The sequence below is a fragment of the Telopea speciosissima genome, chromosome 4 (genome assembly GCF_018873765.1).
Source record: "Telopea speciosissima isolate NSW1024214 ecotype Mountain lineage chromosome 4, Tspe_v1, whole genome shotgun sequence".
NCBI lineage: Eukaryota > Viridiplantae > Streptophyta > Magnoliopsida > Proteales > Proteaceae > Telopea > Telopea speciosissima.
Window position 1 is genome coordinate 63,760,888 of NC_057919.1, and position 25,664 is coordinate 63,786,551.

General features: G+C 38.1%; 1 protein-coding gene across 2 annotated transcripts in view; it reads right to left on the reverse strand.

Annotated features, from left to right (window-relative positions):
- LOC122657403 (WD repeat-containing protein 48-like) overlaps nt 1–12,685 on the reverse strand; it is a 64,032-nt gene extending 51,347 nt beyond the window's left edge. For both annotated transcript variants that reach the window (XM_043852100.1, XM_043852101.1), the window contains exons 1-3: nt 12,550–12,685; nt 11,252–11,362; nt 10,278–10,436 (exon numbers count right to left, since the gene is read on the reverse strand). In XM_043852100.1, the coding sequence (XP_043708035.1) occupies nt 10,278–10,436; nt 11,252–11,350 (258 nt within the window). In that variant the 5' untranslated portion in view covers nt 11,351–11,362; nt 12,550–12,685. The remainder of the gene's footprint in view (nt 1–10,277; nt 10,437–11,251; nt 11,363–12,549) is intronic.
- Between the last annotated feature and the right edge of the window lie 12,979 nt (nt 12,686–25,664).

A 25,664-nucleotide genomic window follows, 5' to 3' on the forward strand; every position in this document is an offset into this window, starting at 1 on the left:
TCCTAGACCGTCGCCTCAGTTGGACACTTCGTTCAGTAATGAGCTTGACATTGCTATGGCGAAGCTATTTGGGGTCACGGGTGAAAAACCATGATAAGGGAGATGGAAGTTCGAACCTTTAATTTAATTACTTACCCCTCCCTTCGGTGTCCTCGAAGTGCGGGTCAGGATTTGAACCACCCGAGCTATTATGGTTGAATAGGGAATACTTCAATTGTGGGTCCCACTTATTTAAGGGAGCGTGTGATGGGCTTATAATCCCATGGTGGATGGACCCATCCCTAAGTGGGTTCTTTTTTTATTTGAAACCAGTGGGTCGACCCATTTCTCCCAATAGACCCATTTAACTCAATTGACTCAAAAATGGGTTTCAACCTATTTACTAACCAACCAAACAGACCCTAGGAAGGGTTTAAGTTATAAGTAGGAGCTTGGATTCCCTTAGCCATTTTATTCTCTCCTCCAACAAAAAAAAACGTAGGAAGAGAAAGAAAGAAGAAAGGAGAAGAGAAGAAGGAAAGAAGGAAGAAGAAGGAGAAGGAGGAAAGGAAGGGAGGCCTTTGCTGTCCTTCCCTTGAAGCTCATCTTATCCTCCATTCTTGAATGCCAAACCAAGAGAGGAAGCTGTGGAAAGGAAGAAGTGAAGGAAGGAGAAGGGAGAAGGGCTTGGCTGAAGCTTGAACCCACATCTCTTGGTGGCCAAATCATGGAGCTCCTCTCATTGGTAAGGTAAGCCATTAGAATCTCCTCCCCCTCTTTGATCGATTTTGGGTTTTGGAGTTGGGAGATGGGAGAGAATCGGTCTAGGGTTTATTTTGAGACTCAAGGATTGATGTGAACTCATGGCCATGATCATGGTGGAGCTATCTTACTCCTTTGGCTAACCTCAAAGCTCCCAATCCCATCCCAATGGAAAGACCTAGGGTTTCTACCCTATTATGCCCTAAATGAAGCTCTCCTTGTTTTCCTTTATTGAATCCTTGGGATGCTTAGGCTTAATGAGGTCTTAGGACCTTAATGTGCCAAGGAGGAAGCTCTCTTGGTGTTTTCTTTCCTCCAATCTACTTGGAAATGGAAGCCTTGGTGAAGAATCCTTTGATTTTGGAGTTTGGAAGCAGGTAGTTTTACCTGCGGTTTTAAGACCTACGAGAAACCACCCCTGCAACCACCCTGAGACCATCTCTTAAGAAGCTCTCTGTTGAAGTCGGTTTTACCTGCGGTTTCACATCTGAGGTAAAACCACACGTAAAACCGCACCTAGAAGAACCCTTCCTGAGCCCCTGTTAAAGTCGGTTTTACATACGGTTTCATGCTCTCTGAGAAACCACCCATAAAACCGCCCGTCCCCAGAACTGTTGACATTTGACCTTGACCCACTGTTTTGACCATAACTTGGTCTACGCATATTGTATCGATATGATTCAACTTGCGTTATAAACTAGACTCAAAGGGCTATAATTATTATAAAGAAACCTTGGACCCAATATGAGTGTGTGATCCTTGAGAGTGGATTCAAACCTGACTGATGTGTTTAGACAGCAACTTTAGAATTTAAGTTTTATGTCGGTGACCTTGCCTACTTCGTGGCTATTGAAGTAGAACTTATTAGGGTTTAATGGGGGGTTTAACTACAACCTAAGGTGCCCCTAATTATACTAATTAAGTAATCTATTATGGTGCCAAGGCTTACCATTGATATCCTTAGAATCCCTTTCCCTCATTAGTTTTGGGTTGAGAAACTTTGGAGTTTGAAGTTGGACCTTGAAGTTCCACTTGGAACCTAAGGGGTGACCTTGGTTCAGTGTTGGACCTCATTAATGAGGCCTTGCCTCTAAGTACAACCCTAAAACCCCTCCTTGCAACCTTGTTACTTAGTTTGGGTTTCATTACTTAAAACCCTAGAATGTGACCTTTGGGAGTTCAATCCCTTAAGTTCTCTACACTCAATGAATTTAATGATGTAACCAGGCCCTAGTGGACCCTAGGACACCCTTCCCTTGTCCTTGGGACTTAAAGATCCAAGTGGGACAAATTGGGTTAAAGAACACCTTCAAAACTGTATCATGCCTTGATCGAATGACAGGGAGGATGCAAGGCCCTGCCTACAACCGTGCTTGCATCCGTGCTACCCTAAAGGCCTGCAGGCTATGTAATTTATGGGGTTTCCCCTAAGGGACTTTCCCCGACCCTTTCTAACACTCTTCTACACTATCCTAAACTTTATTAATTGTGTGAGGAGACGCGCTTAGCGGACATCGAACGACAAATCAAATCAATGGAACACGAACTATATTGTGCGTGGGGATTGGATCTTGTTTTATTTTGAGTGTTTCTATGTTTAAATGTTGTGCTTGATGCATTCATGTTATGTGATGCACTTCATGCATAAATACATGTTTGCACTGTTTATCTATGAATGTGTTCATGTGTGTGCTAATTGATGACTATGTGTTACAAATGTGGTTGGAATTGTATGAGATGATACTATGATTTGTTTAATGTCTTTCTTCATATATTATATTTGGCCTGCCATGTGCCGTGTCGTGATGGTACCCGGGTACTAGATGGTATGGGACGTCGATGCACCCAGAACACCTCTCGATACGATTGTTTTATAAAGTATGTTGCATATTTGATTGATATTTGTGTTTAAGGGGTACGGAAGGTAGATGTGTAAGTTCCTACGCCGTATCACCTTACTGATAATCCAGCCCAGGGATCAAGGGTAAGTTCTGGTACCGTGGTTGAGATTATCGGAGGCTTACTGGGAGACCAATGGTGTGTTCTGGGACCGGCAGGCTTCCACTGACGTAGTTAAGGGTATATTGTTGGGGATCGAGGGTGTGTTCCGGTACAAGGGATATGGCCTTACTATGTCGTAGATTAATAGTATTGTATCGTCGGGGATCGAGGGTGTGTTCCGGTACCAGGGATACAATTCCATTACTCTACACAGCATAGCATCCATGCATACATTACATCTCATCATCATAATCAGGGATACAGAAGGTAGATGTGTAAGTTCCTACGCCGTATCACCTTACTGATAATCCAGCCCGGGGATCAAGGATAAGTTCTGGTACCCTGGTTGAGATTATCGGAAGCTTGCTGGGAGACCAATGGTGTGTTCTGGGACCAGTAGGCTTCCACTGACGTAGTTAGGGGTATATCGTTGGGGATTGAGGGTGTGTTCCGGTACCAGGGATATGGCCTTACTATGTCGTAGATTAATAGTGTTGTATCGTTGGGGATCAAGGGTGTGTTCCGGTACCAGGGATACAATTCCATTACTCTACACAGCATAACATCCATGCATACATTACATCTCATCATCATAATCATCATCTTTATTCATATTACATATCATATTGTTGCGTTTGTTGCATGACTGTAAATCGGATCTGATATGTGAATCATCATTGGTGGTATGGGACGTCAAGGATATTTGCTCATCAGGTTCGGCTTGCAGTCCTATATTTGTTGTGTGTGTGTGGATTCAATTTCCTGCTCATTGGGCTAGTGGAAGCTCACCCCTCGGGGAACCCTTCTTTTTAGAATGTGATGCAGGTTGTACGGTACCGGTGGATGATAAAGGACCCGGTAAAGGATGTTGACGTGAAACTTGGTCTACGACCATTGATGCTTATCTTTACTCCTGGTTGCTTTCGATATTATATTTTTGGATATATGTTTCATTCCTTTCTCTATATTTATCAAACAATTCAATTGTATTAACTTTTAAATTCAAGGATAATCCACCTTATGCATTTATTACCATTGTAATTATTCCCTAAATGAGGATCAACAGTATTTATTATAAGTCTTCCGCTATTCTGATAATTGATCTGATTCTCATTTATATGACTGTGAGGTAAGCCACTGCGTCCATGATCCTGGAGGCGGTTTAGGATGTTGGTAAGCATCCTAGTCATACCCTTTTTATTATATTTTATCCCTTGTCGGGATGGGGGTGTGACAGTTTGGATCATCAACTGTGTACCGATTTCCCTTTGTCAGGGTTTTACAATCGATATTATCAGGGTTTTGGAGAAGTTGATTTCCATCAGGGTTTTGGAAAGTTGATTTTTTATCAGGGTTTTGTGGATCGATTTTTGGTCAAATTTGTTGCGTGCTTGCTGATTTCCTTATTTCAATGGCTGAGACAAAGAATGTGGTGGCTGAGGTTGTATCCTCATCCTCCCATAGGATCACTGAGAAGAAACTTGCAAGGGCTGCCAACTTTCAATAATGAAAGAAAATTGTGCAATTGGTTTTGACTGGTCGTGAACAACAAGATCATTTAACCAAGATGAAACCTGATGAAGATGCTACATGGGATAGATACTGTTGATGCCCGAATTATTGGGCAGCTTCTGAATTCGATGGATAATTCTATTGTTGGTATTGTTAGCTGCATTGACATTGTCAAGGAGTTGTGGCAGTATTTGAATGTCCTTTATTCTGGCCAGAATAATCTTTCTCGTTGTAGACACCCCAATTTTGCCCTTAGGATTTTCCCAAAGCTATAGAATACCCAAAGCGTTGTCTCTACACTCGTATCTACGAGTTGTCCCAAGAGTTATATTGGGTTGATCAGAAGGGTCGCCCTTTAACTCAGTACTTTGCTGATTTTAAGAGGATGTATAAAGAATTATATTCTCTACTTCCTATTAGTAGTGATGTGCAAAAGATGCAGAATCAGGCGAACAGCTCGCGGTTATGGGCATTTTGGGTGGTCTTGGAACAGATTATGATTCTGTTCGTTCTCAGATTCTTGGAGATGACAAGGTAGCCGCCCTTGCCGATACCTTTTCTTGTGTCTTACGGGTCTCTAGAGAGAGTTCTCATGACCCTACACCAGCGGACAGCTCCGCTCTTGTTTCTCAGAATACCAATCGTGGTAATGCACGTAGCATTGGCAATGGGATTGGCAAAGGGCACTCTACTGGTAACTCCACTTCTTCAAATGGTTCAGGACCAGTACGAACATGCCACCATTGTGGCAAACCAGGACATATCCAACATTTCTGTTGGAAACTCATGGCAAACCTCCTCAGAAGCAACTTGCTAATGCGGCAGCAAGTACTAAGACTTCCACCCAGCCTGGACAGTCTGAGAGTAACATGGTCATGATGACCAATGAAGAATTTACACGGTATAACCAATTTCAGATTTCTCAACCTGCTCCGTCTTCCACTGCTACTTTTGTCCAAACAGGTAATGCCACTGAATGTCTCTCCACTTCTCGTCCATGGATCATTGATTCAAGTGTTTCAGATCACATATCTGGTGTTTTAGGTATTTTTCCTCTTTCCAAGAATCTTCTTCCAGTGTCACTTTGGCCAATGGTTCTTTAGCAAAGGTCACTGGAACTGGCACCGGCACCGTTCATCCTACTTCTTCATTGTCATTTGTCCTTCATTTACTGCAATTTCCCTTTAATCTCTTATCTGTAAGCAAGCTTACACATGCCTATATTTGTTCCATAACATTTTATCCTGATTCTTGTGTTTTTCAAGACCTTACAACAAAGAAGATGATTAGTAGAGGTCTTGAAGACGATTCTCCTTCCGTTGCATGCTCTAGTGTTTTGTCTCATCATCAGATTCACTACTGCCTGGGTCATCCTCCTTTACAGAGTCTACAAAAATTAGATCCTAGTTTTCGTTCTCTTTCTAGTTTAGATTGTGAGTCGTGTTAGTTTGGGAAACTTCATCGTCTGAGTTATTATCATGTCAATAAACGGTTTCCGTTTGCTCTAGTTCATTCTAATGTATGGGGTCCTTGTCCTATTACATCTAAGTTGGGATTTAAATACTTTGTTACTTTTGTTGATGACTATTCAAGAGTCACTTGGATTTATTTAATGATTGTTTCCTATCTTTTGTGCTTTTGTTGCTGAAATCCAAAATCAGTTTCACTTGTCTATCAAATTCTTACGTAGTGATAATGCAAGAGAATATTTTTCTGTCATCAGCTACAGCAAGTTCCTCATTAGTACTTAGTTGAGCATGGTGAGGAAGGTTAAAACTCTCCTCATCTCCCATTGCTTTGATACCAAATAATGTAGGACAAATCTAGGTTAGATTTAATCCCAAATAACCCAGGAATACTAAGCAGTCAGCTTTAAACAATCCCCAACAGCAGGGTGACCCAAAGGGCGAAATTCAGAAATAGGGCCTAGGTTGATTAAACAAATTAAGCCACTCAATGGGGCTAATATCAGAATCGAGTGTGAGTCTTAGGACAACCAGCCCCAAAGGGAATTGAAATCAGGTGGCTAGATCACAGATTACCAGCAGGAACCCAAATTAGAAAGTAAAAGGAACTTATCTGTAGAAATCAATCCAGCCAATAGAAGAGACCCAAATTCAGATCAAGTGGTGCTTGTATAGGGAGTAATCTCTGCAGGAAATTCCAGCCAATCCTGATGGTGTGATTGTGAGATCCAGAGGTTGATTCCAAAATAGAAGGTCAAGGTGCAGGCTAAATCCAGCCAGTGGAATGGAGTGAAAAGGGAAATCGAGTGGAGTGGAAGGTGAGATGGGATGGTGGTCAAAAACCCAACAGGGTTTGGTGGAGGGGTGAGGAGTTATCACACTCAGAAAATCTGCAGCAAAAACCTGGGCAGAACAGCAGAGCCGTAGGGCATTCTAAGTCTCCCTTCGAGTTGATGCAGTAGAACAGAACTGATCTTGATTGAAACTTGATTCTGATCTTTCAGAGGTCTTCACAGACTTGCGGCAATCTCAGGGAAGCAGCAGGTTAAGGGAATCGAGCAGGGTAAGGAGAAAAGGGAAAAGAAGATAGAAGAAGAAGGGAGGTAGGGGATGGCCTTCTCAGCCTGGGTCTCTCACCCACAGCTATCTCAGCTGTTGAACATAGGAGGAAACTCCCATAACCGATGGCTAATATGCCCTGAGATTTTTTTTTTATAAAGCTTAACTTTTTCCATTAAGATATGATGCCTATTAATAGCTTAGGCAAGCTTACAATGAAACAGAAACTTCCTAAAAATAAAAATAGAAACTTAGTAAATAGCAACTACTAAATCCTAACTAAATAGAAGTTACTAAAATAAAAACTACTTGGCTTTATAAATCAGCCACAAATTAGAAACTACTAAATACGGAAACTAATATAGAAACTACTAAGTGTACTCAAATACAGCTGACTAGTCAAAGGAGGATCTAACAAAATCGTGGAGCATCTCCTCTCAAGGCTGTGGAGCATCTTTGACTGGTCAAGGAGGGTACTTAGCACCATCATGGGGTGTAGTAACCCCTGCCTTTTCTGACTCGAGTTGGCCCTGCTGGGCCGGCTCGAGCTGGTCCATTCCTGGCCCAACTAGGGTCCTGGTTCTTGGCCTTTTATTCTGGCCAGCTTCTACATCAATGATGTTTTGACTGCATGCTACCTTATCAATCGCCTGCCTTCTTCGGTTTTACTGGGTGGTATTCCTCATTCATTCCTTGTTATTTCCTTTTGATCTGTTATTTGTTCTTCCTCCTTGTATTTTTGGATGTATCTGCTTTATTTGTGATCATCGTCCAAGTTTGTCAATTTTGGATCCCAAAGCTCTTAAATGTATCTTTCTTGGTTACTCACGTACCCAGAAAGGATACCTACATTGCAAAAATATTTTGTTACTGCTGATGTATCTCTCTTTGAATCCACATCCTATCCGGATGATTCGTTTGTTGTGTCTGAACCGGATGATGGTCTCCCCATCTATGTTGTGCACCGTTTTGCTCCACAAGCTCCGCCAGTTGCAGCACCGTCACCACCTCCACCATCTCCTTCACTGCCCCCTCCTCCACCAGTGGTTCAGCAGGTTTATTTTCGTCGCCCTCGGGAAGGTCCAGCACCCCCTATCTCTCTGCCGCCTGCCTCATCCTCTTCATCTGCAGATCCTGAGATAAGTATTCCTGTTTCTGACCTTGATCTTCCTATTGCTAAGCGTAAGGGTGTTCGGTGTTGCACCCAACAGCCCATTTCTAATTTTGTGTCTTATCCTAGTTTGTCCCCTACTTTTCATTCTTGTCATTCTACTATTTATCTTGTTCCTAAGTCTGTTGCAGAGGCATTGTCTAGTCCTGCTGGAGGACAGCTATGGAGGAAGAATTATTGGCCTTGGAGGAAAATCAGACTTGGGCATTGGGATCTTGTTCTCTTACCTCCGGGGAAATCTACTATTGATTGTCGTTGGGTATATGTTGTCAAGGTTAACCTCGATGGCTCTCCTGTTCGTTTGAAGGCCTGTTTGGTTGCCAAGGGCAATGCCCAGGTTTATGGTGTTGACCATCTGGATACATTCTCTCCTGTTGCCAAACTTGCCTTTGTTTGTATTTTGGTTTGCCTTGTTGCAACTCATCATTGGCCGGTGTACGAACTTGATGTTAAAAATGCTTTCCTTCATGGTGATCTCCATGAAGAAGTCTATATGGAGCAACCTCCAGGTTCTGTTGCTCAAGGGGAGTTTGGTATGGTGTGCAAGCTTAAGAAGTCTCTATATGGTTTGAAGCAGTCTCCTTGGGCATGGTCTGGCTGATTTACTGTAATGGTTCTTGAGTTTAGACTATCTCGGCGTGACAATGATCACTCGGTATTTTATCGACGATCTAGTGTAGGGAGGATATTCCTTATTGTTTATGTTGATGTTATTGTCATTACCGAAGATGATGTTGAAGGTATACAAGGTTTGAAAACACACTTGCAACAAAAGTTTTAAACTAAGGATCTGAGAAGATTGAAGTGTTTTTTGGGAATTGAAGTTGCTCAGTGAAGGAAAGGAATTTCACTCTCTCAGCGAAAGTATGTTCTGGATTTGCTTACAGAAGCAAGGATGTTAGGATCCAAGCCTTTGGATACTCCCATGGATCCCAATATGAAGGTTACAACTGGAAGTGGTGATATTCTAGATGATCCTAAGAAGTATCGGATGTCGGTTGGAAAATTAAATTACTTGATTGTGACTCGACCTGATATAGCTTTTCTTGTTAGTGTGGTGAGTCAATTTTTGTCCTCTCCTAGGACGCTATTGTTTTTATTTTTGAGATATCACAAGAAGGCTCCAGGTCGTGGTCTAGTATACTCTGATCATAGACATGGACATATTGAAGGCTTTTGTGATGCTGATTGGGCTGGATTTCCTATTGATAGGCAATCAACTACTAGTTAGTGCACTTTTGTTGGAGGGAACCTTATGTCTTGGAAGAGCAAGAAACAAACTATTGTGGCCAGATCTAGTTGAGAGGCTAAGTATCGAGCCATGGCACATGTCACCTATGAATTGATGTGGGTAAGTTGTTGACTGAACTTGGGTTTGAGGGTGTGTCTCCTATGCAGTTGTGGTGTGATAACAAAGCTACTATTCATATTGCAACGAATCCAATGTTCCATGAGAGAACAAAACATATTGACATCGACTGTCACTTTGTTCGAGAAAAGCTACAACAGGGAATTATTTCTACAAGTCACGTTTGCACAGGAGAACAACTGAACAACTTGCAGATGTCTTTATGAAGTCTCTTGGGAGTGGTAGAGTTTATTATATTTGTAACAAGTTGGGCATGGTTAACATCTATGCTCCAACTTGAGGGGCAGTGTTAGAAGTAATAGAATAAGAGGGAGGGAATCGTGGCTAGCGCTAGGCGCAAGTCACGATTTTCCCCAGGGACTGTTTTGTCCTTTTTTTTTATTTTGCTGGTTAGTTCTTTCTTAATCATTGTATTGGTTAGTTCTATATATATTGAATGAAGTGGGCAGTCTCAACACAAGGTTGTGACTCCCAAAGTCACAGCCACCTCTCTTCTCTTTCTTCTTCTCTTCTCCTTCTTTTTCCCTTTTTCATTATTTACAAGATCATTGATAAAGGAGATTTGAAATTAGATTCCCACAATTACATGACTAACCTGAATTTTTATATCCAATCATGTCCCCGCATCATTAACTAAGGAACAAAGGCAATCTTGTGCATTTTAGAAAAAACAGATACGTTTGTGAGATGACTATTTTGCATTTTTCATATTAACATTAATATTCAAATATTTTATGTAGTTATACTTAATTATGAAATAGTTATGCTTGTGAAGCTTATCCCCTGGCATTTTAGGCAAGAGGAGAACTTTATGTCACACCTATCATTTTAAAAGACTGATATTCAATACAGATTGAAAAGGATTAAAAAAACCGCCATCATCTTCCGCTTTGAGAAAATTGAAAAGAGAAGGTATCTAGAGAAAAGTACAAGTAAAAAACAAAGGCAAGAAAAATACCCAATCAACATGAGATTCAAATGTAGCAGAGCAGGTAGCAGCATCTTCAGCCAGTGCCCATCTCTTCAGTGTTCCATCTCGGCTTCCAGTGAACAGATAGTCACAACCATCAGGCACTGATGTCCTTAATAGTGCCAAGCAATTTATCCCGGCACAATGCTGCAAATAGACAGAAGAAAAATCAAAGTGGTATAGTTGACAGCAGAACTGTAACCCATGTTTAGAATACCATCCTATGAAATAAGGAAAATATTTCTCATTTTTCTTGTCAAAATAGTAAATATTTTGCATGAGTAAAGAAAGAGAGCACAACGCTAATCCCCCTGCGTTTGCCAGGAAAGTAGCCAATGAAAATCGATTCCTATTGACTATTGTAAAGTAATTCTGTGAGCATTGGGTTGCCTAAAAATTCACTTTCCAAGAGAAAGTAATCATCCGATGTACAGGTAATTTCTGTCTTCTCTTTACTGCTAAACTTTCCCTAACTATTGAAGAAAATCAAACTATTGGAAGATTGAAGAACTCTCACTGGCTACTAATAGAGTACATTATTTAACTGTTCAACAAAAGTGCATAAAATATGACATTTACTTCCCTCTCTTAGAACTTTACTAGAAAACCAAATAGCCACAAAAAATCTATCCTTTTTTAACTTCAATTCCCAAATTTGCTTTACTTTACTTTTCTACTTTTGCAAGGAACCAAATGGAACTCCACAGAAGAGGTCCCAATCCAAATCACACCAAAACATACAAGGGCACATAATACTATTACCAATTCCTCTAGTTACGGGAAAACATAAGATGAACCTTGACAAACTGACAAGGATCAAAAAAGATGATGAAGACATCAACAAACTATACCCTATTATCGAACGTATTAGATAAGTGCAAGAAGTATGCCCTCTTTCTGCTTCTGAAAAGCCCGATAATGAAACTGACAATGAGAATGAAAATATGAAAATTTAACCTCACCTTTTTGTCATCAGCATCGTTGAGCACATATGTCAACCTCTTTTCCTTCCTTGGGCGGGATGAGTTGGATGTGTTCCCCGCACTACCTACACGGTGCATTGCAAAAAAACCCTGAAACAGATCACGGTAACTGTAAGTTTAATAAATTTGCTACCAGGTTACCTACTACTCCCAATACTCAATACAATATTGGGTTCAATTTTTTTGACTTCTGAAATAACTACCAAAGTGCGAGCTTGGCTGATGCATTACTGAATCATCTGCTACAGCTGTGAACAAGTAAAACTGAATTAAAACAGCTTTGTCAAGGCGTCCAGGTGCCTTGGTCGTCTAGGCGCTTTGGTGGTGCCGCAGGCCCCCCTCCAACGCCTTGGGTCACCTAGACGCCATGATAACTATGATCGAAATTTCTTGGTGTCACAGTAGCTTAAACTGATCTTTTGCTCCATAGTTGTCCTACTCACCTCCTAGCCACTTTACTGAGGACATGCATGTATCATGTCACATTCAAAAAGTACTTCATGACAGATTGGCAATTTTTTAAGTGGGTTAATTTCGTGAGATGACAACTAAAACAAGCTAAGAACAATTAGTGTATTTTGGAGATTACTTCATCTTGCCTTGAGTCATCACTGTTTTATCCCAAACTTTCTCTTAAGGTAAGTGAGCATTAGACTCTGTTTGGCAGAAACTTCGCCATTGCATTAATTAAATTTCCAAAGTTGAACTCAGTCTACAAGTAAGCATAATCACTGGCTGCTTGCTTACTTGTCAAATCACTTTTGAATTTATCTGCAACACATTTAAAAAAGACAGGCTATGTTGCCAGCAAGAATAAATCTTCTAAATTCGAGAATATTCACCACAGGAACACCAACAATGGGTGTATCTCGAGAATCCAGCACTGCGATTGAAGCGGAAACTAATCGAAAATAGATTAGGTTTTTTCCAAACAAATTTAAAAAAAAAAACAAAGAAATATATTAACAATAAAAAAGGTTTCCAGAGGTTTCAAATAACAAACGGTCATAGATTATAGCTGGTATCAACTGCAAAACTCCTAAAAACAATTTCTTTTTGATCCCCCACCCCCTTTTCTCTACGTTTAACCCATCGATTATGTTTTGCACGGCAGACACTGCAATCGAAGTAACAAGGCAATATTATTAAATCACATAGATATCATACATTAAAAAAAGTCATGGAAAAAAATCTCGTCTTTCCAAACTGCAGAGAAACAAGAGAAACCGGTAGAGCTAAAAAGGAATTATCAGAGAGAAATAGAATCAAAGTCCAACCTTCTTCAATTCAATGGGCGACAAGTTGAGAGTATCGCTCGTTTTCTACTGTTGAGCTTCTGCGGACGAACAGAAAGTCACTCCCAAAACGGAACCGAAGCCATTCTCTCTCTCAGCTTTGTTTGGGAAAATAAATGAGAGATATGGAAGTGGCAATCGATTTTTTTCGTCTTCTTCTTCTTCTTCTTTTTTTTTTCTTTTTTTTTTCTGACGAGACATTTTGACTCAGTTTTCCTCTGCTTTGTCATGTCATCGGATTAAGGCTAATTTCGTCTTTTCGTATAATAAGATAATGGATAGAATGTCGTTGGGATCTTCTTACGAACTAACTAAGCCGTTGGATTCTTGGATGTGGTGATCGAGATTCGAAACTGGCAAGTCGGAGAAACGACTTGGCTTTGTCCAATTGAGATTTGACAGTTTTAGATTGATGGCCTTTGCCGGAGTGTTTGCTTACCTGTATTGTTTGCGTATGGTGACGGTACATTTTAGTTTTGGTACTCCAGCGGATCTTTTGATTTTGGCAATTTTTAACGGCACGATGCTTTTGATATGGAGATGTGTGCTTGCAATGATTCTTTTATAACAAAAGGAATATTCTTCTCAATGTGATATGGTTGCCTACCCTCGTTACACTGTAATTATAAACATATTACGTGGATTAAATATAGATTAAATAAGATGAAAAAAAAAACAATTTAATTTTTGTTATAAATTTAAAATGTGTAATATCTTTTTTGGTTTTTGCTTGAAGGTTTTTGGAATCGAAATCAGAATCAGTGGTGGAATCGTTCTTCAACAATTCGGACCCAATGTCATCTAATTTGGGCAAGATCGACCGATTCTAGCCAAACGATCCACCTTATTGTTTCGATATATGGCATGATGGGAAAACCAAATTTTTACTCAAACAAGTCACCCAATGAGTTAAAATTAGATTTGTCTAGTGTAAAAATGACCATATTCGGTATAAAAGTTGATCAAGAGTCATGTAAATTCGTCTAGTTAGACGTCATGAAAGAGAGATCGTCAGATAGATGAAAATATATGGCTATTGACAAAAGTATTCTGTTTTGACTTACTATTTGGTTAGAGCAATAACAATAATATGTATCACAACGTATAAATAAACAATGACCCCTCCACCAATGTAAGGGTCAATGAGAGTGCATGCAAGGGCATCATGATTTTTTTATTTCATGGGAGTGCGGTGGTAATTTCATATGCTCCTGTGTGCATACAAAGACCACGCAACAGACAACATTCATTTTTCTCATAAACTATTAAACCTTTAAATGTGACTTATCCTAACCGGGTTTGACTCATTCCAAATCACTATTGGGATAACCCACTTTTTTAACAAGGTTAGGTGTGAATCAAATAAACAATCATACTTTCATAAAATTAAAAAAATAAAAAATCACACGAGTAAACATAATATATTTGAAATTTAAGTGAGCCAAATAATCAAACACCTCAAGAGCAACACATATAACACAAAAGATTTACATAGAAAACCCTCCAATGAATAGGGCAAAACCAAATCAACTTCCACTATCCAAAAAGGAAAAATACAACAAAGTTTGAGAAATACAACCAATGGAAAAAATACAAGCTACCTCTCTCAAAGTCTCAACAAAAATCTTCAATCTCACCATCAAAACTTATTTCCAAAAATTATGGAGAACCCCTAACCTTGTAGAGACAACCAACTCTTGCAATGACTGATGATGCTACAAAAATTGAAGCAAACCTTCAAGAAACCTATGTTTTTAAACTATCTGCTGAGATTCAAAAGAGACTCTAGCATTGCTTCTCTTTCTTCTTTGAGTTCTTCGTCACCCTTGGAAAAAGTCCACAATAGCAAGCTCCCAAAGAGAAACCCTCTCTTTCTCTTTTTCTTTCTCCCTCAAATTGGAGTTCGTATTTCACTAAATCTCAGTCTCTTTACTTTTCTTTTTCTCTTTATATAAAAGTCAAGTGGTCATATGACCACTTAACGCCCCCCATAAGTGGACATGATGAAATGGGTTTGGACCTATGTGAGCCCAAATACAACAATCTCCCCCTTCAGACACATGAGGAGGGAAATCACCAACTTTGACTCCTCACATGGATTGTACACCGGCCAACTCTCTATAAAATTCTTATTATCCTGTAGAGAATTTTCTCCATCATGTCAGATGAATTCTTATTTGTGTGAATCTTCCCAAACTACATCAAGTTTCTCTTTAACACATTACATATCTAGTGATATCTAACATCAACGTGTTTAGTGCGAGAATGATGTGTAGCATTATTGCTCAAGTCTATAGCACTTTAACTATCACAATAAACTACATATGCTTCTCTTGTTTGTTAACCATTCAAACAAGTCTTCCAATAGGCACACCTATCGGCTATTTAAGTATCTATTAGGAAAGGACTCAACCCTCTAACACATCTTTTATAAAATAAAATAATATTTGAAATATTAAATTTAAAATCATTTCAAATTCCAACAATTTAACCTATCTAGGTAGACATTTATCAGAACGTTTGCTACCCCCTCTATTTTTTTAAAACAATTAAGACAAGATCATTTATTTTTAGATAAAGCTTTCCTTCACCCGTGGTGAAAAACCCATCTAAGGTCATTCTTACTCCCCCCTGCTAGATAAAGGTCGAAACTATCTCTTCTATCAAAATGATATCTATCCCACTACCATAATGAGGTGAAGGGAAACTCGATCCTTTATTTTTATACATCGTCATTTCTCTTCATTATATTTTGTTACAAGAGAATCCCACCACTATTTTCAATAGCAAAGAAGGCAGTACAACAAAAACCATCATCAACTAGGCTCATCATATACTTATCTTGGTCTTCACTAAGATTTGAGCCAGGCATTACTAATATGGGCTACCGAATGGTTCAAGTGCACCCACCCACCCAAATATAATATGGTATACCTAGTTGGGGTAGTGGCTAATTGACCCATATCATAATTGCTTAGATATAGATCTCTAGTTATATATAGGGTGCAAACCTGTTGTCACCAAAGTGTTGAACTAAGAAGTTGTAACCTTCTTTGAATTACCCCTTGTCGTATATCCAAAAAGTCATCCGGTGCATTATTTAATGCAAGTGTTAAAAAAAATATTCAAAAGGTTGATAGTTATTTAATGAAGTATGGGAAAGAGAACACTAACTGGGTGACTGGGTGTGTGCACTCAGCTGTCCTTACGTTAAGACACAGTGACCCGTGAAATGACAACTACACCTCTGAGATTTTTTGCCTTTTCATGGGGGTGTGGTAGTCATTTCACGCACCCCTGTGTCTAGGAACCGGCGCAACGCATTGCACACGCCCAGACAACGTTCTTTCTCCCATAAAGTATTTTTGTTAAATGACAAGATTTACCCTTTCGAGAGAAAAAAAAAGGGTGTCTTATCCATTTTTGTTTTCGGTAAGAGTATTATCTATTTCAAAAGGGAAAGAAAAGAGTAAGGATTCAACTTTTTTTTTTTTTATAAAAACAAAGTTCATTAGAAAGAACTACTAAATTATAACATAGTACTGTCTTGCACGGAAGATGCAAGATTTAATCCTATAGCTAGACATAGAGCATCCTTAAACAAGCTAAAGATAGTGTTTTGAGTTCTATTGCTTATATACAGTAATTCCTTAATATAATTATAAAGCCATGGCATTTTAGAAAGTGATGGAAGAGCCTTGACTATGGATTCATTTGTACACCAAATCTCCTTTATCTGCATGCCTAACTGGATTGCATGGTCTAAACCTGTCCTGATGCTGTACAAATCAGATTCCCACAAAGATGATGATTCTGTTTTCCCTGTAGCAAAACACAAAAATCTTCCATCCAACAAAAAAACGTACAACCAGCCTCCCAGTCTTAGTCCTGGATTCTGGGATCCTGTACAAGTCTTAGTTTTACTATTTTTGCTGAATTACGATTTTCATTGATATATTTATTAGGATTATTAGTAGTCTAAAGCAATTAGATTTCTAATAACTACACATAAAGAGAAGAAGAAGTTAAAAGTGATACTTTATCACGTGGACTAGTCTCTCTCCTTATATGAGTTATTTATACAAGAGAAGACCCCATTAAAGGTCTCATTCTAAGCCATTGACCAACAAAGAAGAGAGAGAGAAAGAGACTTTTTAAATCCATGACCAAAGAGAAAAGACTGGGTTATTTGGAGAATGGATCATTTGCACATATCAACAGGTGAACATACATGTGAGAGCCAACCACCTATCCTATTTTTGCCAGTTACAAGGGGATGAGAGATTTTTATGGAAACAAAATTAAAATGTGATTGGCTCTCGCATGTACGTTCACCTATTGGTACGTGCAGAGGAACCGAACTCGTTATTGGGGGTTGTTCTTCTTCTATATTCTCCATATTATCTTCCATTATTGGCTTCTTCTAAGTGAGGGTTTTTTGTACGAGTTTAGATATTTGTGCTTCCATTTCTTGCTATTATAGATTATGGTTTTTTTTTTTATTTTTGACAGAACACTATAGATTAAAGTTGTGTTTGGTATGCATTCTAGGTTAATTTTACATTCTCGAATGATAAAAATAGTTGTTTATATCGCATGAGAATGTGAAATCGACTTTAATGTATTCAAAAAATGCATACCAAACACAGCCTTAGATTGTGTAACTATATATATGGTCTCCTTCTTTGTTGTGATTGCAAGGTGGAAATCTTTGGGGATTTTGTTCAGTTTAGGTTTGGATCCTTGAGCTGTGAGGCTTGAGAGATTGCACTATCCACGGAGTAGAATGAAAACATATGGGATGATAGAAGGTAAGAGTATAGGAAAGCAAATGGTATCAATTCTCTAGTTTATTTCATATAAAGTTCAAACAAGTACCCTTAATCAATCACGAGATCGGTTGGAACCCTAGAAATGGAATAAAAAAGAAGCAACAAAGATTTTCACAAATTTTATTTATTTTTTAGGGTTTTTGATTAAAAAAGTCTTGTAAGTACTACTAGATGTATGTTTCATTAATTTTCAACTATTGCACTAACTATAGCAAGGAAGAATGACTAACAATGAAGATCTAAGTGCACTTTGTGGCCAATTCAAAAGAGCTGTTTGAGATTCAAGCATTATCGGGCTCGTGATTGACTAATTCGGGTCTGATTTTATGAACCTAGAATTCAAATACCAAATAATAGGGTTTTTCTTACCCCTTTCATGTTCCCTTGCCCTTTTTCTCAATGTGCACAAGGTAGTAAAAGCATCTATAGGTATTTTCGTAAATTTCATTAGAAGATAAATCATGTCAACATGTTTCTCTTCACACGCTATATGTTATGGAACCATAAACGGAATTGACGAAATTGAAACTATCCCTCCCTAATGTAATAATGCAATTAGATGATACAAATGGGAGGGGTGTGGAGATTCCTCCTCACCGTAGTTGTAGAGAAACTCAATCTAAGAGGAGAAATAAAAAAAAAAAAAGATGATACACATTTTTTATTTATTTTGAAATCCATTAAACTCTTGACTAACAAAGTTATTTAGTTCACGAAATGAATAATACTTATGGGAAAAAAAACTCAGTCCAAAAGTGTGGCCTATGCCAGCACTCCCATGAGTCTATCTCTTTCTTCCCCAATTGAAAAGACACATTTGCCCCCTTGTTGTGAGGAGGAGAGAGATAGACTCAGCCACACTCTCAAATAAAAAACTACTTCTCAATATTTATTGTTTGGTGAATGCATTATTTTATAGTTTAGCTAAAGCATATATACCTTACATGGAAAACTTAAAAAGTGGATATCAACTTTAAATGTAACTCGTTCCCATTGTTGGTGTTGGCAGTGATGCGTGTGATAGCAAGAAGGTGGCTTAGTAGGAGTTTGAAGCTCTTCCTATTTGGAGAATTGGGTTATTTCTTTATTGCTTAAGCCTGAAGGTGGTTGTTGTATCCTTTTTATATATGATTTTATAATTGTCATAAATTTGCTTTATGATTAGGATATCTACAGAGAATTAAACACTTAATAGAAGCTCTTTTATCCTTTAAACAGAGAATTTCAACAAATAAGAAGAAAAAAGGAGGAAAGTTCCATTAATACTTTAGGCATTTAAAAAAGCGAAACATTATTGTCACGATGGTCTGTTACTTTTCCAAATTTCATAAAATACCTATTTGGTCACACAAACAGATGATGTGTCCATTCCAACAGTCAGATAGAGAAGACATGGTCTATATTAACCACATGTCAAATTTTAATCTAATTCAATCCAATACTCAATACTTTGGCTTGCATCTCGTGTATGTCCATGCATTTATACCAGTACTTTAGTCATTATTGTGCAGTCTCGCAACCTTGAGCAGGAACAAACTATTTAGATAGGAAAAATCATGCAAATAGACGGCTCAAATATGTTTTGAGATTTTTGGAAGCATCAGAAACAGTTGACACTAATAACTAACATTTTAAAATAATTTTAATCGATTACTAATTGGAAAAAGTTTCTCGCCACCAAGGACTCTCTTCATCCATTGGACGCTTGGACAATGAGTTCATCGACAAATTCACGCCCGCTATTGTACATGTTCGAAGTTATCTTTCCCCACTAAAATCCAAAGGTCCTTCTGGCTTAAGAGTTTCTCACTCCACCATGGGTGAAGGGGAAACTCAACCCTAATTGTTTTATGCTTGAGAAATACACATTAGACTCACCAATTTTTATGATGTAACTTGGGCATGTACCCACAAGGTGAATTATTGTTTGACAAGTACTTTTTTCTTTTGATGGAAAATAAAACTATGGGAAAAGACTCTCTACACCCGTGCCTTCTCACATTTCTTATTATATGAAGGGAAAAACAATGATTTTAAAAAATAATGTGAGAGCGTGTAGTGTATCTTGTTTGCTGAGAGAATTCTCACCCTAAAACTATAAATTAAACAAAAAACAAAATGTTCTACATCAATCTCAACTGACTAAGAAAATTTCTTTACACTAGCAATACTAGCTAATCTAGTAGCAACAAATATCATACACTTATCCTTACGTTTGACAAGTACTTAGTAGGTTTTGGAACACCATAGTTGAGCCTAACCAAATAAGGATTGTAGAATGCTTAGACAACTAGGTGTGGTTCAACAAGGGGAGGCACAACACATAGTTCAACTCAACCTATTTCCATCCCTATCAACAACTCTGAAGTAGTAATGGTTGCAAGGGGGAAAAGTTTTATTCTTCAAATTCTACTTTTAATAATTCATAATTATTTGTTTGGTTATTCATTAAAATGTCTTAATAATGATTAATTAACCAATATGGACTGATAAGTATAATATATAAGCATTTTAGGAGATAAATTGGTCTAATGTCCATAGTTAATAACCCTTATACAATATGCTTAAAATATAGCTAGATGTATTCTAGTAAGAAATTAGTTTATTAGCGAAATGAAATTTTAATTATTGAATGTTAACTATACAAAATATCTGAACAATAGTGGCATCCTTGTGATTTTGTGTATCTATATATTCATATTCTATACTTTTAACATATTTTGATGACTGTCAATTCTATTATATTTCAAGGGCTGCAAATGTTGTTGCAGACACCCTTGCCAGGAGGGCACAATCTGTTACGGAGAGAATTGTTTGGTCCAATTCCGATTCCTGCCTAGTTACCTCTGATGTGGTAGATGGTAGGAGTGTAATCCGGTTTCGTTAAATGAAACTCAGCTTTCTTGACCCAAAAAAAAAAACTATATATCCATATTTATTGAATTTTTTAAAATCATTATAGATCAACCACAGACAACCTCATCTAATATAGTAACATATTAAAAAGATTTTTTTTAATATACTAGATTAAGATATGAAAACAAAATAATTTAAAGTATAAAATTAATAGAAATGATTAGGTCTTTCTCCACACACCTCTTGTTTGGGTGGGCAATGATCTTTAATCCATTATGCTTGTATATTGTTTCAATTGCATCTCGAAATCAAGAATAAAAATAATAATAAAGAGTTTAAAAAAAAACAAAGAGAGGAAACTTTAATCTCACCTTGTGAATGTACATGAGTTGGTTGATGTAATGGAAGAAGGGGAAAAATGGATGGAAAACTTGCACCTACTTCATTGCTAAGATTTTAATTTGAGAGGACAAAAAAAAAAGAGTGGTTCAAAGTTTAAATTTGATTACAAGTTCCATAAAAAATTGAAATTACCGCAAGAGAAAATATTACACATGAAAAAAAAAAATCTTTAGCATATATAGCAGTAGAGGGTTCTCTGAGCTAACGGGTTGTCGGAGCCAACCAATTCAGAGCATGGAACACAATTCAGTCAGTCAGGATTAGGGGTGCAAGTTTGGCATTGACGGCCCGAGCCCGCCTTGAGCTCGAACAGGGCCTGGGTTGAGATACCTTCGCCCTGAGAACAGGTCAGGGTTGGGAATTTTTGACCCTGTTGAGTCAGGGCCGGGCCGGGTTAGGGTTGAGGCCTCAGACTGAGCCCGGCCTGGCCCAACCCGACCCTGTCTTCTTCTTGTTCGTTCTTCTATTTATGTTTTTTTGTTCTTGTTCTTCCTCTTCCTCTCTTTCTTCTTCCTAGTTTGGCCAGCCCATGCATCTCTTCCTTTCCCCCATGATCAGGGCCAATCAGGGTCAGGCCGGGCTGAGGGCGGGTCAGCGTTGGATTTTTCTGGCCCTAAGTCAGGGCCAGATCGGGCCTAAGCGCAACTAAGGGGACTTTGGGTTGGGGTAGGGTTTTAAAAGGCCCGGCCCAACTTGACCCTATTGCAGCCCTAGTTAGAAGCATAGTTATTTACAGTGTGTTTTGCCTTTTTTTTTTTTTTTTTAAAATACCGTTTTTCTAATTGTTCTCAATAATACGAAAATAAATGCCCCAGAATAATAATAATAAAAAAAAAGAAGGTGTAAAAACACATTTGTTGTTTTCTCGAGTTAAAAAATTAAATTCTTATTTACAAAAAAATGATTCATATAATGGAAAAATGTTCTCTATACTGGGAGTGCAAGATGCGCCCAGACACATAGGGGTGGGTTAAATGACTACCCCACCTCCCTAAATGACTGAAATGACCACCTCATCTCGCCTCATTCCGCCCCATGTGTCTGGGCGCAGCCTGCGTCTTGTATGCCCCCGGGTAGAGAACATCGCCCCTAGTATAATATTAGCTTAAGACCCATATATAAATATTAATAGTTAATTAATAAGACATAAGTTGGTCCACAATTTATGTGTATATCATAGTTGGAAAACTGGGTTTTGACTGGGGCAAGTCGCCCGAGTCGAGTCAAAATTTTGGAAAACTTGGTCAAGAGTCGTGTAAACTAGGTCTAGGTAAAAAATAGCGAGACCGGGTCATAAATCGTCTAAGTCAAATAAGACTCGGTATTTTTACCCGAGTCATGACAAACTCGACGAGTATAGTCAATTTTTAAAAAACCATAATGCCGATTCACTTAAAAATTGGGTTGAGTAAAATAGTAAATCCATATTCTAAAACAATACGAAACCCTCAACTCCTCAACTCCCTTGTTTTGTTCAATGGTATGAACTCAAAATGCAATGATAGGTGATTCTTTGATTTTTTTTTTTTTTTGGTTTCCATATTTTCTGATTTTTTACTAATTTATACATATTTATTGTATTAAAAAATTAAAAAAAAAATGTGACTCGTTTTGATTGGGTTTGACAAGACCAAGTCATTAGGTTTTTCTGAAAGACGAGGCAAGTCAGTAAACCTGGTTTTCCAACTATAGTGTATATTATTCATACCGTTTATTTTCATTTTTAAAATGTTTCTTCTGTATGTTATTTATTGAAATGTTGGATCGTATTTTTGGTCGCCTCATTTAAATTTTGAACAAATTTTAAACACATCATATCAAATAATTTTTTTTTATTATTATTATTTCCATTTAAACTCTTTGGTTAGAAGTGAACATGAGAGAAAATGTCTGAGACAAACAAAGAAAGAGATAGAGATAGAGATAGGGACAGGGAGCACTGATATTGATCTTTTGAGGGTGCCTGATCTTTGATCCCAACCAGTTTTTTTCATCATTAAAAGTGGGCATTGTCATTCCCAAAGAATCCAGTGGTATTTATGGTTTTTTAAGCTTTTAGAGTAGGTAGGGGGAAGTATAATATATACTTATCTTGCTTGGAAGTCTTTGGTAGAAGCAAATTGGCGCATTAATTCAATGATGATTAAATTTAAATTAATCGTTAAGATTCAATTTGTAGGATTTGAAAACTTTTGTAATCCCACCAGCAAGATATGCTTCCAAAGTGGCTATAACCCAAAATAGAATTTTTAAATTGAAAAAAATTTGTGTCACTAATATAAACTAACTAATAAGTATATACTCAAACTCTCTTGTATAGTTTTTATATTTTGATTCTCGCAATAAAATAAAATTTCACATCTCATTCTTTTTAAGGTTTTTTAAATATTGGATAAATTACACCTCAGGTGGCTAATTTTTATAAAAAAGTTGTTTTAGATACCCAATTTTTGAAAACTAATGTTTGGGGTGCTTCTTTCTCTAAAATGATCTAAATTTTCAAATTTATCCCTCTCAAACCCACCTCTTCACCTTCACCTCCCAACCACTACCGCCATCACCATCGCCTCAACCCCTGCAACCTCAACCCCCTTGCGCCACCCCACCCCACCCCACATGCTCCCTGCCCCATCTCTTCCCCAAGTACGTAGTTAGGTCATCTCTCAGTACATACTTAAGAGGTGTAGATTTGAAATTGTGAAACAAATAATGAAATATGCCATGAGGGGTGTAATCTAAGTATTATAAAAAATGGGAGTGGATTTCCCATGTAGCCAATGTGGGAGGAATCTCCCACACACCGCAGTGAATTGTAACATCAACATGGACCCACATGATTATGAGAGGATAAGAATAATAATAAAGGTTAAACCCATGTGAGGGTGCATATGGTACATTGGTTTGATGGAAAACTTTTTCCCTTTTAAAAATTAAGCACATGTAAGACTATAAGTAGTGAAAATTTTAGGTAATACACACATTAAGTTGGACTAAGTTTGGGAAAATGATGTACAAACTACTAGTAGTACAATCTTCTTAATCACATTCTCTCCCTTCTCTTACATTATCTCCTCCTTGACCATGTAGGTCCATCATGTAAAATGTGAAACACTCTCTTGTAAGGTTATTGGTATCGGTGGCTATATTGATCACCGACGATATCATATTGATACAATATAGAATGATCCAAATTGGCATATTAGTCCTAGATTGATCGTAAACTAAAAATTGCTTAACTTTTTGGTTAATACTCTTGATCTGTATCAATATCGGGTATCGGGTATCCATTATAATGATACATATCAACCAATATGGTTAATACAATACCAATACATTGATCATTGCTCTCGTGTCTTTATCAAAAAAAATCATTGCTCTCGTGTGTCCATGAGTTTAGATCACTTACATGTCTATGTACACTTCATGTAAGATTAGATAATGACATTGTTTCGGCTACTACCATTAAGAGTACCTATAGGATTAGAGAAACATTTAACTATTTATTTATTTGAATAGAGGAACATTAATGAAAGAAAAAAAGAAAAAAAGTTTTCTATGGGGAAATTTACTGCCCATGCTAGGGCCGAAGTGACCATACTGTTCCTATGAAAGGCAAAAATGATAGATTGAGATCGTCTCCATGGAGGCATGCGTTCAAGGTGCTGCCAGGGGGCATTCAGGGGTTGAGCTCCACACACATCCTTAACACACATCTTGGTGCACGCCTAAGGATGTGTGTAGCACAACTTAACGGCTGACAGCATCCTGACTGTGTTGGGCTCCATAGAGAAGTTGTTGTACGTGCTCAGTTAACCTGTGTATATGCAGAAGCCACGCTGGCCCTCAGAAAGCACTTTCCCAAGAAAAAAACACACATCATCACTTAAAAGCAGGCACATACGCAAAAGTGACCCAGGCTCTATATCCATTAGCTTAATTTGGGAGGGAGACGACATTACAGGCGGCAACTTATTACTTATATCCATTTAGTTAGTACTTACAAATTTTAAATTCCAACGGCCGGAACCAGACCTTGCCGCCATTATTGCAAGTTTGCCGTTAACGCCAAGTCATCTCTTTGATTCCAGTTAACTGCAAACACAAAGCAACAAGAGAGAAAGAGAGAAAGAGAGAAAGAGAGAGGAATCACTTCAGTCAAAGAAGCAAAAGTGTCAAATCATCGAGCGATGGAAAGAAAAAAAAAAGTTGGGTGACATGTCCCAACTTCCAACCAAAGACAGCGCAAATCCCAAAACAAAGATAGCTCAAGAAGATTAAAAAAAAGGAGGAAAAAAAACATCCACTATCTTACATTCCCCTTTTACCCCTCCGCTCCCTCACGCTCCTGTCTGAGAATTTGAGAAAGTAAGAGAAGTTCCTTTCCAGTTCAGTACTTCAGTTTAGATCTAAAAGCAACAGGGGAGATGGATTCTATTCTCTTTACTATATTGTTGTGTTGTGACTTGTGAGTTGTAACCTAACTGTGCTAATTTCAGAAACCCAGAAGCTCTGTATCAATTCAACCATGGAAGAAGGTAAATGAGAACACAGGTGCCTGAGAGAGACAATTTTAAGCAGGTAAACGACTCAGATGAGATAGATTTTAGCGACCCAGTTGAGCCCAGTTGTCATTTTGATTCGGGTTCTTAAAAACATTTCCATTTTCCAGGGTTTTGGGGAATCTGTACTATTTTTTTTCTACAGTGGGGTTGCAGTGGACAGTAGTGGTAGACTAGTACTACTCACGATCGCTCCAAGATATTAATTGTTTCTTGCTTGGAAACATGGTGGATACAAACTAGGCCCCAATGGGAGAGATTTTATATAAAAATGATTTGGTTGGTTCTATCGGTTTTTGCGGCTTAATTTCGTTTTGTTTAATGTTTTCTGCATAATCCCTCCTATTTGTAATTGTTTACTTTTTTTTCTTAAATAGACGGCCAACTTCGGCGATCTTGAGCCATAAATTCTGCAATTAATTCGTTCCTTGCGTTGGTCACGTCTGTT